Genomic DNA, 13,101 nt, shown 5'->3' with positions numbered 1-13,101 from the left:
CTTCTGTCTGTGTCTTCATTCCTGATTCCTCCCCATCCCTGTTTACCCTGGTCATCACCCAAGGACTCAATCCCAGTTAGATGAATCCTAAATTATATGTTTTGTTGTACATTTTGACATAAAGACCACATGGCTAGAAGCTACCTCCTCTTGATGCAGTTCCTTGGGATGAGGCGGCTCACACCCCTTATGAACTGGTAAAGAGGACAAGTTCTGAATAAGACCATGATCTGGGGGCAGTTGCGTACATATCACTTTCATCTTGTTTTGGTTTTAACGGCCTGTTCCTTTATGTTTTGATGGTGCTGGTGTGAGTTGCTGGATTTTTTTTTTTTTTTTTTTTGATGAAAGACATGGACATATTTGAGGATGAGGTTTTCTAAGGGAAAAGAGAGGGAGAGTGATAGTCAGATGGACAGAACTGAAGGGAGCACTTGTAAAGCACAGCTTCTTATATAAAATCCTCTATAAATGCAAAAATGTCTTGCTATTATGACATGACATAATTACAAGATTCTTACTTAAATTCTGTCTGACCCAATGGTATAATAAAGCCCCTTAAAAATTCAGGGCAACTGGAATTTAGCATAAGAAATCAATGATTTCTGTACAAACAAAATTTAATAATATATCTGAAATAAAATTGAATTTATATGTACTGAGTAAAGCACATATCTGCATTGATTTCTAACCTGTATGATATATATACCCTAAATAGGAATTAAGTCTTAGACAGAGAGTGAGTGGTTTTAGGGATGAAGTTGAGGAGATTGATTAATGATGAAGCTCATTTTATTTCATGTTTGTGATTTTCCTTTGCATAAAGTGATCAATCTCACCACACAAAGAATTTCTGTTTTAATGAAGAATTGGGGTTATTTGGCTTTATGTATGCCTGATTTAAGGGATTCCAGCATAGCATTTCCAAACCCTACCCTACCTTACTAGCTCTCACGAGTTATTTGCAATACAATTTTGAGCAGATTTAGCTATGTGTGTGTGTCTGTGTGTCTGCGTGTGTCTGTGTGTGTGTCTGTGTCCATACCTATGACCTTTCTTCATAAGGGCAAGACCATGATTTTTAATCAGGAGTCCAGGTCAAGCATAGTACCTATCACCAACAACTCCATGTCAAACATTTTTTGCTTTAGTCTCCTGGAAGACTCTCTAAAATAGTTCAGCGGTCTTTATAATTTAGATGTGTTTGTTTCAAGTAGGACTTCCAGGTTTACTGGGCGGTAATTCTGCTGGGAGTAATTGTTTTCTGCATCTGATATGTTGTCTAGGTTAGAGTCCTTGTTCTTTCTCTCCCTGAAGTGGGGCTTGCCTGCACCAAAGCCAGTGGCTGACTTCAGTCCACTATCTCCTCAAGGCCTCTTGGGCGTTTGTCTCCTTTTGCCCAGGGCTGCTGAGCTATTGATGCCTTTCAAGTTACTTTGCTCAGGAATAGTCATAGCAGGGTATATGGCTCTCTGGACAATATGCATGTCAGGGCAGGGACATTTGGCGGCAAAAGCCAGCATTATCCAAGGAATCTAGAGACAGCGGAAGGCAGGACTCTGAGATTAGAAGGTTCCTCCTTAGCGAAGGGGCACAACTGTGATTTCTTAGGCCATGGGCCACCCACACCGTGAGGGGCTGATTGTACTGTGGTTTCCTGGCCTTTATCAAAAATGACAAGAACCTGGGACGGTCCACTGGAGGCTATGAGGGAACAAGTTAACAAGTACTGTAGCTACCTCCATGGACCAAATGGCATTTATTCTGGCCCCAATTCTTTCTTTCTGGAAACAGAGAAATGCAAAGGAAATGTGTTCTTCAAGTACTGTGAAAGATTTGTTATGATGCATAGTTCTTTTTGTTTCCAAGGGCTCTGAGAAAGACTACCAGCTGTGGGTGAGTGCTGGCAAGGAAGCGTCCCCACACCCACTCACTGGTAAGTGTCAGGGAAAATCTAAGATGGGATTGATTAGGTTCAAAATTGTAACTCTACATCTCAAAGTAATGGTTGTTCTGTCTTCAGCTTAAATACCCTTAAAAGTGAAAATCACATGCAATATTCACTCTCACGTTTATTAAAGAATTACCAGGTGCTTACTTGTTCCCAGGCACTGAGGACATCTCTTCATTCATCAGCTTAAGGTCTAGTTAGGGAGAGAAATGTAAATTTTTCGTTTCTACTTCATTTTACCTGACAAACAGAGCTGTCTTAAAATTTTTTTTGTTTATTGTTTACTTACTTATTTACTCACTTAGGTATGAAAGCATAGAATTGGAATTTCTTTTTCCCATACATTTATTTTTCATATTCCAGTCTTGAATTCCAGTTCCTAACAACTAAATAGCCTCTATTTTGTGAGAATCCGCTAAAATCCAATCATGTCTCTGAATCCAGGTATAGGTATGTATTTAACACCTGCTCTGTGCCCAGAAGTTTTCTCAGCATCATAAAGAGAATGAGATAATCACATTTAAACTCCTCAAGTCTTCACTGACTAAACTACCTGCACTTTGTTGTTTCTCAGGCTTTTTCCATCACTGTTCTTAAGGTTATTGATAAACAGATTACACCTCTCCTAAAATAGTTATTAGCACAAGTCCTCTAAAAAAAAATCTTTGGATTAGCAAAATTGTTCAGTGCTTACCAAAAATAGAAGGATTAAAAAACCAGAGAAAAAAGAGAGGATCTGTAGCAGACCTTGAAGTATAGTAATGTATGGTAATGGTGACAATGATTTCTGCTAGAAATCTTAGAGCATTCCTTCTTACATGCATTTTTCAAAATCTTTTTAATAATCCTGTGAGGCGGGATGCCTGGGTGGCTCAGTTAAGTGTCTGCCTTTGGCTCAGGTCATGATCCCAGGGTCCTGGGCTCCTTGCTCAGTGGGGAGCTGCTTCTCCCTTGGCCTGCCGCTCCCCCTGCTTGTGCTCTCTCTCTCTCTCTGACAAATAAATAAATAAAATCTTAAAAAGAAAATAATCCCGTGAGGCTATTACTCTTTTTCAAGTTATCTAAAGAATATTTTCAAGTGATCTAGAAATCTAAATAACCAATTTCTTTCTACAAAATGTATATTCCCAGTCTTAGAATACAGAGAGTCACCAAGGGCATAGCTGAGGAAAAAAATCCCCCCCACCATTTCATGTTTCATATTAATATTGACATCTCTGTAAAAGTCGGCCAACCACAAAAAGGAAAAAAGTCAAATACTTAAATATATTTATTTTAATAAAGTGCATTAATTTAGGTAAAACAATAGAGATGATAACTTTTTAGACTTTGAGCAGCTTCACACACCAAGGCAGCTCTAAGGAATCCGGAGAGCCTGTCATTCATGATGATCCATTGGCAGCATTCAAAATGCATTTTTTACCAATGCTCTCAATTCTCAATTGCGGATTATCTCCTGGTTATCTTTGTGATTTGGTTGTATTGCTGTCGTAGAAGCTTCTTTTTCCTTAAAAGAGGGAAGTCACTGTGATTCTTGTGAACACATCACTGACACTGCATCTATGACAGATGAGAAGGAACAGCAAAAGCTCCCCAAGTTACATTCAATAATAAATCAGAAATGACAGAAAGAGAACTTCCATTCTGTTCTTAAAAAATGAGATCCATATCCTATAGCACAGGGTCTTTGAGAATTCTATAGAGAGGAAACAATTTAAAGCATACAAGAACAAAACAAATCACTTGGCAGGCAACTCTCACTGACTCTGGGTGCAGTTTTCCACTCTGTAAACATCGTTTTGCACTTTGCTTCTGGGTTCCCAACACTGTTCAGCCTTCCCTCTGATCATCACCTGGCAGGACTCCCCTTGGAGGAAGGGCAGCAGTGGGAGGGAAGTATAAAGCATAAAGGCAACCCATCCCACTGCCCTTGAGTAGCTCTGCCTCTAGAAATTGACAAAAGGAAATGAAAAAAAAATCTGCTCCACTGACATTATGTGAGAGAGAATAGCAATTCTTAATATATATGTTCAATTATTTAAAAAATATTACCCACCAATGCATATTAATATATTTACTCTGATCCTTATAAGTTTGTGTGAGGGCAAGCATTTCAAAGGATGAATGTAAGGCTCAGAGGGGTCAAGTAATTTGCCTAAGATGTGCAGATCTCGTTAGTGTCAAGGCAGAAACTAGAAGGCCTTAAATATTCTCAGATGGAAACACAGCAAAAGTCAGCATTGTGCAATGCACTGATGAATCTTTGTATTCCAAGTAAAGTAACATGCTTTACATTTTTTTTCTCTTTTTAAAATCTTTTCCTTGGGCACCTGCTTTCTGCAGGGTGTCTCCAACAAGAGCGAATATGATGCTCACTCAGGAGGCACAGAGTGAGTGCCAGAAGCCCCAGGAGAATAGCAGCATATACCAGTGTGATGCATACACTCATGGGAAGGGGGATTTGATCAGAGCCATCACCATCAGCCTGAATCTGTATTTTTTCCATATAGGACATAAACATCCCTATGGAATTAAAATGAGCCATCTTCCATCTACCACACTGCTGCCGCAGACACCAGAGGACTCCATCTCTCCTTCCACCCTCCAGGAGTCCCTCCTTCTGGAGCAGGGGTTCGCAGAGATGCAAGGCCGGTTCATCCTGAAGCCCAGGCACCCGGCGCAGAATGAGCAAGGAAGAGGTGAGCCCCTTCCCTTTCTTCAGGTGTCTCCTCTTGGCTCATGTCTCCACTCTTGCCCACAAATTGAGGACACAGAGCTCACTCTCTCTGTGGGGGGTGGGGAGGAACAGTAGAGGCAAGAACCCCAAAACTGCACAGAATCGAGCTTAGAGAAACCCAAAGGTCTTAGGACCCAACTCACTTCGAGGAAGGTTGTGTGCTTGTTTTAATTCTCCTAGGTAGACTGTTAGCTCCTTTCTCTGTATCCCCAGAACACTTTCTACATATAATTATGTGAGTACACATCTGTGTGTCTTCTTAGAGCACAAGCTGTTTGTGGCCTGGAAACAGGTCTTCCCTATTCCAGGGTTTTATCTAGTATCTCGGGCCATCACAGGATGGAATCAAATGACTGCATGGCTTAGACGCACCTGGAATGGAAGAACTCCAGTGGAGTAAAGAGTTATGGAACTGAATTGGATTTATTCTGGGCTTAGGCTGAAGTGGCCTTGGGCTTACAGTTAGAATTCAAGTCTCAATTCTGCCCCCACTTTCCATGTCTGCTTCAGACACAGGTCAAGGCTGGAGCTAGACTGAATGTTTATGGTCAGGGCTTTTTCATCTTCCTTCTTGCTATTTTTTTCCCTACCATTCCAGTATTCTCCCATTGATATTTTTTTCTCTGATGAAAATGTGTTATTCATCTGAGAAGTATTGGGCCAAAATAGAAAGTATTTTATTGTTATGATTGTTATTCTATAAGCACAAAGTTTCAAAAATTTTATTTTTTAATATTCATACCCTAATTCAAGCATTAGGAAACATTAACCCAAATCTTGCCAGGACTGTTTAAGAAAGAATAGGTTTCCATAAAGTTAGCTTGTTTAATCATTCCTATATTTTTCATGGCTATAGCATATATTTTTATTAGTAATAGAGGCAACATGACCTCTAACAGCAAATAATGTACATTATGAAACATCCAGCTAAGCCTGAAAATACCTTGGAGAAAGTATAGGACTCAATGTGTACTTATTTTCTGTATACTCATAGAGTAGCTAGATATATAGCTTTGTACCAAGGGATACAACATTCTTCTTAAGAGCATTCTTCTTATTAAAGCTGAAGAATGGAATATATTTGGGTAGTTTTAGAAATAATAAAACTAGGGGAAGAGTAGGGAACCCAGGTTGCATACAACAACTCAACTTACATATTAACACGTATCTTCAGCAAATGCATACATTTTGATGTACAGGAATCTCCTCCTGGATTTAAGAATGTGTTTGCTTTCTTTCTTCTCTCCTTTTAAAATGGTAGCGGTATCAATTTCAGAGCAGGAAGAAAGAGCCTTAGTTAAGTAAAGTGGTAGCCATCCTTCATGATTGCCTACCTTCTAGAGGTTGCAAAATCAAATAGAGAATGGGAGTGATGTCTGCTTTGGAGGGGGAAGAGACTGATGTCTAGACTGCCTGAGGCCTTCTGAGCAAGGAAATTACTTTTATCAAGGCTGCCACGAGCCATGCCTTGTGCTGAGTAGTACATTACATTTAGTTCAACGAGTTGTAGGCAGCAGCATTTATGTTAAAGTTAAGCAAACCAAAGCTTAAGAATTTTTGAGTAATCTAACTAGGTGGCAGAACCAGGATGCTTCTGGTTCTTAGATCCTGGTCTCTCTGGTCAAGTGCCATGAGTGTTGCCACCCACGTGAGTGGATACGGTGATGCACTCACTACATCCCAGAAAAGCCCAGTGGACAGGTGTTTATGGGTGTTTGGTGAAATGTTGCTCATTTGTTTATCCTTCTACAGCTTGGCTCCTCTGTGGACTTTTAAAGAATTCAGTTATTTAAGCAGATTTTGTAAGCAAATGTTAAGGTATCTTATAAGGAAAACATTCATAGCTGAGCAGTAGAAACTTTCAACTCAGCTTTTCACTGCAGATCACCTTTTCTTTGTAAAGCTCTTCTTCTGCATTCCTTTCATAGGGAATGTTGGGTAATTCAAAATCATCTCTGGAAATTGGGGATAAATCAGGCATTCATAATCTCTCATTGTTTTTCTTTTTGTATGTTTTCTTTCAAGCCTTATACTGGTATGGTGTATATACATGTATGTTTGAGTATGTGTGAGGAATTGGGTGCAATTCATTGTGGATCAGACTCTTTTCCGTAAATATCAAACATAATTTACAAAAAAAAAAGTCATCTCTGGGTAGCTTGGTGGGGTATCACAAGAGAACACAGTCACCTGGAATCTTACCACATAGCCAGCATGTAATGACTATTTCCCAAGAACCCTGACTGCAGGGAGTCATCCTTGGGGATGGCCCAGAGCAGAGACACCAGAGGCTGCCTGAGAAGTGGGGTCAGGCGGATCATGTCATGAAAGGCAGATCCTTTTGATCATAGAAAGATGAGCACTCAGGGGCACCTGGGTGGCTCAGTCGTTAAGCGTCTGCCTTCAGCTCAGGTCATGATCCCAGGGTCCTGGGATCTAGCCCTGCATCGGGCTCCCTGCTCAGTGGGAGTCTGCTTCTCCCTCTCCCAATCCCCCCCTGCTTGTGTTCCCTCTCTCGTTGTCTCTCTCTGCCAAATAAATAAATAAAATTAAAAAAAAAAAGTTGAGCACTCAGAAAGCCAAAGAGGAAACTTAAGACTGGAAGGAGACTCACTGTGAAAGCAGATGATTAACAAACTCAGCTTGATTTGAATACCAGATCTTTTGAGCTTTTAAAATCAGATCTGACACTGGATGAATCCACTAATCATACTTACCAATAGGAAACAAACAACAAGTTAAGTGCCTCATGATAAAGCACAACGGGCAATAGATGGGATTGAAAGCATTGACACTAAGTCTGATCAAGTCTCTAGGTTTAACCATCAGTTTGCAGGATCTGGGGAACAACTGTTAACACCATAAGAATGCTATTGGCCAATTTCAAAACATGGAAAATTCTACACAAAAAATGCCTCAGTTTCCCTCTTCTAGCCATTGCAGTGAATGTACCATAGAATGGGAATGGTGAAAATAAGGTTAAGCGGGATGGCTGGGTGGCTCAGTTGTTAAGCGTCTCCCTTGGGCTCAGGTCATGATCCCTGTGTCCTGGGATTGAGCCCTGCATTAGGCTCCATGCTGGGTGGGAAGCCTACTTTTCCCTCTCCCGCTCCCCCTGCTTGTGTTCCATCTCTCACTGGCTCTCTATCAAAAAATAAATAAAATCTTTAGAAAAAAAAGAAAAGAAGGTTAAGCGAATAAAACAACAACTACTACTACTAATCTCACTTCTTCCTTAGATTACAGGCAGAAGACAGTTAAAAGCGGTTTTTTCAGAGACTGGGCCTGTTGTCTGGGCTCCAGCACTAGCCAGGACAGCCAGTGCACAACCCCACCTTCTTCAAAGCCAGGACAGCTCTTTGGAGTTTCCCTCATGGATGTGTGTAATAAAGACAACTTGCCCTTCCCAATCCTGGTAGGTCATCTCCTTTTGGTCTTCTATAGCCCTTCTGAGGAGGGGACACTCTGAGAGGCCACGTGTCCTCATCCAAATCTATTCCCAAATGGAGAAGTGATTAGACAGCCCCTGGCTTTGGCTGAGAAGCTCTGTTACTGTTATTTCAAAGAATAGAATCTGATTTAGGTACTGCAGAGTCATGAGGCAAATACAACAGGAAAAGACATTCTCCATTCCACTTGGGTCTGGTTTCGACAAAGACATGCGGAGGCTTGTTCAGATCAGTCAAAATGGACTCTTTGTATGTGAGTCTCTGAGAGTCCACCTCATCTTCACACTCTCCCTTCATTGCCTTCCTGAACTCACAGGAGTCTCAAGTCTCCTTCAGCAGAGTCTACTCAGTCTAACAACTGTAAACATCTGACACGAGCATAGACTCATCCTCTGGCAAATAGGAAACTATTAATCCTAACAGAATATGTCAAATGAAAGCCACAGAGTTTGGCCTGTGTTATCTCAAACTGCTCTAGTGAATTGTCAGTGTGGACATTCACTGAGTATTCGGTGTCTCTGCAAGCACTGTACGGGATGTAGGGAACGTTCTGCTAGCTATGAAGAAATGTATCGTATTAGCTAGCATGTTACCTGCTAGCTACTACCCCAGGTCCTTGCATCACAGCAAATTTAGGGGCTAGCTAGGATTATCATCCTCCACACTTCTTAAACGAATCGGAAAAGCCTCAGTACAGGATGTCTGTGCCCCAGCTCACACAATAGATAAGTAGCATAATAGACTTCAGATCCATTTTATTCCCTGAGTCCAGCCCTTATTAAGATTCTACACAGCAGGGAGAGGACATGAAGATACAGCAAAAGACAATGAAAGACTCATGAGAAGGGAGGGTAATCAGAGAAAGAGAAGAGAGTTTCTGAGCCTGACTTTAAAAGAGGGAAAGAAATAGAACAAGTAGGAATGGAGTATACACTCACTTAAAGAGAAATAAACAAATGGGAAATGTGTATTTCCTAAATAGACTTCCATACTTGGGGGAGAGCATCTACGTAGGGGAATAATGAGAAAAGAATGGTAAAGTAGGAAACACGGTGATTGTGCAAAGGCCTTGAAGCAGAGAAGTTTGATTTAAGAGTGGAAACTCAATGGAAAGGAAAATCTGCTTAAAAGAAGTGTTTAAAATGTTTCAGTGTATGACTGTAAAATGGATATATGGGTAGAAAGTATATAGAGAGACACTGAAAAAAAAACAATCTAAATTGACTTTAGTCCTTTCAGCTCGAAAACAGTGTACCATTGCATTCCCCTCCTCTTTCAAAACGGAGGCAAGCTTGAGCTCTGCGTTTGGGGTATGAGATGCAATATAATTTTCTTTTCTTCCTACAGGATATGCTTTCCTTTATTAATCAAAAAGGGCCACTCACAGAATGCATCTTCAGCAAATCACCCAATATAAAATCAACCAGGGTCCTAAAGGAGAAACTAAATTCTGGGGTCAAAGTGGACCTGTCCAGCGAATCTGTTCATGTGGTCGCATCCGTCTTAAAGGTAGGGAAGGTTCTAGCATTATCCACACACGAGTAAGTGAAGCTATGATTGGTGTCTTTCATCATGACTGCTCAAGAACCATAATGGGCATAACAGATTAAGAACCTGACAAGCTGAAAAACGCTTGACAAAATCAAAATTTAAGGAAGCTACTTTAGGAGTTAAAAGCCCCATATGTTAGAAATACTTTCTGTTTTCACCACACACCGCCTACCCTGCCTTCACTCCTGAAATCGCCATGCAAAATACTAATACTGAAATGACTACTAGTCATGATAATGAATTTCAAAATACGCACTGACACATACACACTGTTTACCCATGCAAACATTCTCACCACCCTCCTAGTGAAGGCAAAGTTTCCAAAAGAAATAGAACAGGGAAAGAATTTAATCCATCCACCTTGGCACTTATGAACAGCTCTGAACAACCCTATGTTAACGTAGTAATGACTACAGTCTTAGAATCTCAGTCACATTTGGTCTTCCCTTGTCCCCCATTAATGTTCGAAGATGGGATCAATAGCAAAGTCCAGAAATGACTTAGGTAACCACTCCTACACTGGGGCATAGGGATATCCAGTAGTAATATACATATAGGCATCAGGAGACAGGAGAAGAATGATAATACATTACGTAGGAAGATGAGTGTTGCCCTCTGTAAGGTGAGCACATGGAATCGATTTTCTAGCAAGAGTTAGGAGGTTCCGGGCGCCTGGGTGGCTCAGTTGCTTAAGCGACTGCCTTCGGCTCAGGTCATGATCCCGGAGTCCTGGGTCGAGTCCCACATCGGGCTCCTGGCTCACAGGGAGCCTGCTTCTACCTCTGACCCTATCCCCTCTTATGCTGTTTCTCTCCCTCTCTCTCTTAAATAAATAAATAAATAAAATCTTAAAAAAAAAAAAAAAAAGAGTTAGGAGGTTCCTGCCTGATTCGGTGTTATAAGCACCGACTAGGAAGAGGGTGAGCACTTGTGGGGAGAGTGCTTAGACATTTCTAAAGTTTTCTCTTCCTGAAGTTGACGGATCTTGGTGGAGAATCAGACTCTGCAACCTTGGCCTTGATAATATCATGGCAAACTAACTGGACAATTGGCCTAAACTAGAAATGAATCTATCCTCAGGACCACAGTGTGTCTGCCATTAGACTCTCGACTTTTAGACAGTTAAGAAAAGGAAGAATGAAGGAATTATGAGAGTAGTTTTCTTCCAAGGAGCACACATACACCGAGTGAGAAGACCTAGTTCTTTCGTAATATGTGTGCAAGAGCCCACCTGTTTGTGTTTTGATTGTTTCAGGCCTTTTCTTGCTAGAGTTAAGAGCTAGCACCTTGTCTAAAACAAGCAACATGGGTAAGCGTATTTCTGTCCAATAAGCTAATAGGATTTAGGATGGTCTATAGCCAGACCCTGTCACTTTGTGGTACTTTGCAAAAAAAGCACACAAAGAAAATAAGTTCCAGATGATAGAAGGGAGCTTTATCTTCATTTCTACCACAGCCTAAGCTCTACTTTTATGCCTCTAAGATTTAGGGGGAGAAAATCCAAGCACCTGATGCTGCGTGTGCAAGTCAATGGAGAGTCAGAGCCAAGCTCCGTGTGGGTCCCAGTTTGGGTATCTGTGAAGGAAGTGGGGGCTGAACTGAATTTTTTAACTACATATTTTCTCTGTAATATTTCCAATACATATTTTCTGTAATATATATACATATTTATTTTTATCTCCACAAGGATTTCCTAAGAAATATCCCAAGAAGTATATTTTTGTCTGATCTCTATGACAAATGGCTCGGTGTTATTGATCAAGGGAACGAAGAGGAGAAGATGACTGCAGCGCGGAGGTAACGATGCAATAATTACTCTACTCTGGTCACATCTCCAAAATACAGCCAACATACTATTAGGAAAACATTGGCTTACGTTTTGCTGCTTTGCCCACTATAATCATGAACAACGTCAAAGAGTTTCAATTCTTCACAGCCACGGGGGTCAGCTTCAGAATAGAGGCATGCTTTAGGGCTATTATTGTTCTTCTCCTGATCTTATTAATGTGGACTCCTTGGCCGTTTGACACCTTCTGGATCCATGAAACTGGTAGACGAAATTCCCTGGTTCAAGACACATGCAAGAGCATCAACTGCCAGGGCTCTCACCTTAAAGTCTGTCAAACATTTAACTAACCAGAGAAGTGTTTATCTGTCTCAGGGACTGAATTCAGTGCAACAATTTTGTCTACATTCATGCCTGGAACTCTGCTACAGCGGGTTGTGTGCTAGATATACAAGGACGTATCCTTTTCCCTGTCTCTGTTTTTCCAACCTCCTAGGTGGAATCATTTGCCTAAGTTAAAGTGTGTTTTTCTGCCTTAGGCTTTTAGCCCAGCTGCCAAGAGCAAATATTGTTCTCTTGCGATACCTTTTTGGAGTGCTATACAACATTGAGCAACATTCCTCATCCAATCAGATGACAGCTTATAATTTATCCGTTTGTATAGCTCCAAACGTTCTTTACCCACCTGATTCCAGCACCTTGGAATTGGAAGACAACTTGATAAAAAAGGTAATGAGAGCTCTCATTTTTGTCCCCCAGGGGGTAGAATCCCTACTTTGAACCGGACATGTGCAGTAGTAACTCTGACGGATGGAACTTTGTGAAGTGCACATTTTCATTAGGCCCCTGTGGAGTGGCAGAGTTCTTTATCCTACTCTGGCATGGTCTGGGAAGGGGTGTCGTTAAACAGGAAACTCGGAGCAGTCGAGTCACTTCTTCCCCCTCCAGGAGACTAAACACTAGAGTGCCTAAACGAGAGAGAGAAATGTCGTGTGATACGATAGGAAAGAACCTGGGCTTTGGAGCTTCACCAGTCAAGGTTCAACTCTCAGCCTAATCCCTGAGGGACTCGTAACCTTGGGCAAAGCCATGGTTTCCTCACTACACAATGGCGACAACAGCCAGCTCCTCCGGTCATCACTGGCACATCCTGGGTGGCTTGGGCAATATGAGCCCCCATGGCTCCAAACACATTGGCCTTCCTCTGCCAATTGTGGCTCATCTAGAAAAGTACTCAGCTACTATTTCACCTCTGCTACGTCATATGGAAACTAGCAAGAGATTCCAGAATGTCCTAATAAGATGACAGGTCTTCCCCAAGCTCACACAGAGAGAGCCAGCATGAGGCAAAGCAATGAGTGAGAAGGGACTGAAGTTAGACAGACAGATACATTTTCTCTCCAGCTGGGTGGGTTTTCCCTCACAACCCCACCAAAATCCCTGCTTCTCAACTTTAAGATACTTCTTCATTTAAGAAATGGTTTTCTTAAGTTTTTGTTCATACTTTATAAAGTTTCATAAGATGGTATACATCAGTTACAGCTCAGTAAAACTGGAAACAAAATTTAAAAACAAAAAATAAGTAAACTTTAATAAGGTAGGCTACTTTGAAAATTATCCTAGTTTT

General features: G+C 41.2%; 1 protein-coding gene across 1 annotated transcript in view; it reads left to right on the top strand.

Moving 5' to 3' along the window:
* Positions 1–4,316: 4,316 nt before the first annotated feature.
* The window catches only part of LOC135363141 (rho GTPase-activating protein 20-like), a 199,911-nt gene continuing 191,126 nt past the window's right edge, over positions 4,317–13,101 (top strand). The window contains exons 1-2 of the mRNA XM_064583824.1: positions 4,317–4,599; positions 4,641–4,650. Coding sequence (XP_064439894.1) covers positions 4,317–4,599; positions 4,641–4,650 — 293 coding nt within the window. The remainder of the gene's footprint in view (positions 4,600–4,640; positions 4,651–13,101) is intronic.

Source organism: Mirounga angustirostris, unplaced genomic scaffold (assembly GCF_029215605.1).
Source record: "Mirounga angustirostris isolate CCGP_5_RB_7025 unplaced genomic scaffold, mMirAng1.0.hap1 SCAF_31, whole genome shotgun sequence".
Taxonomy (NCBI): Eukaryota; Metazoa; Chordata; class Mammalia; order Carnivora; family Phocidae; genus Mirounga; species Mirounga angustirostris.
This window is presented reverse-complemented; position numbering and strand designations above follow the sequence as displayed.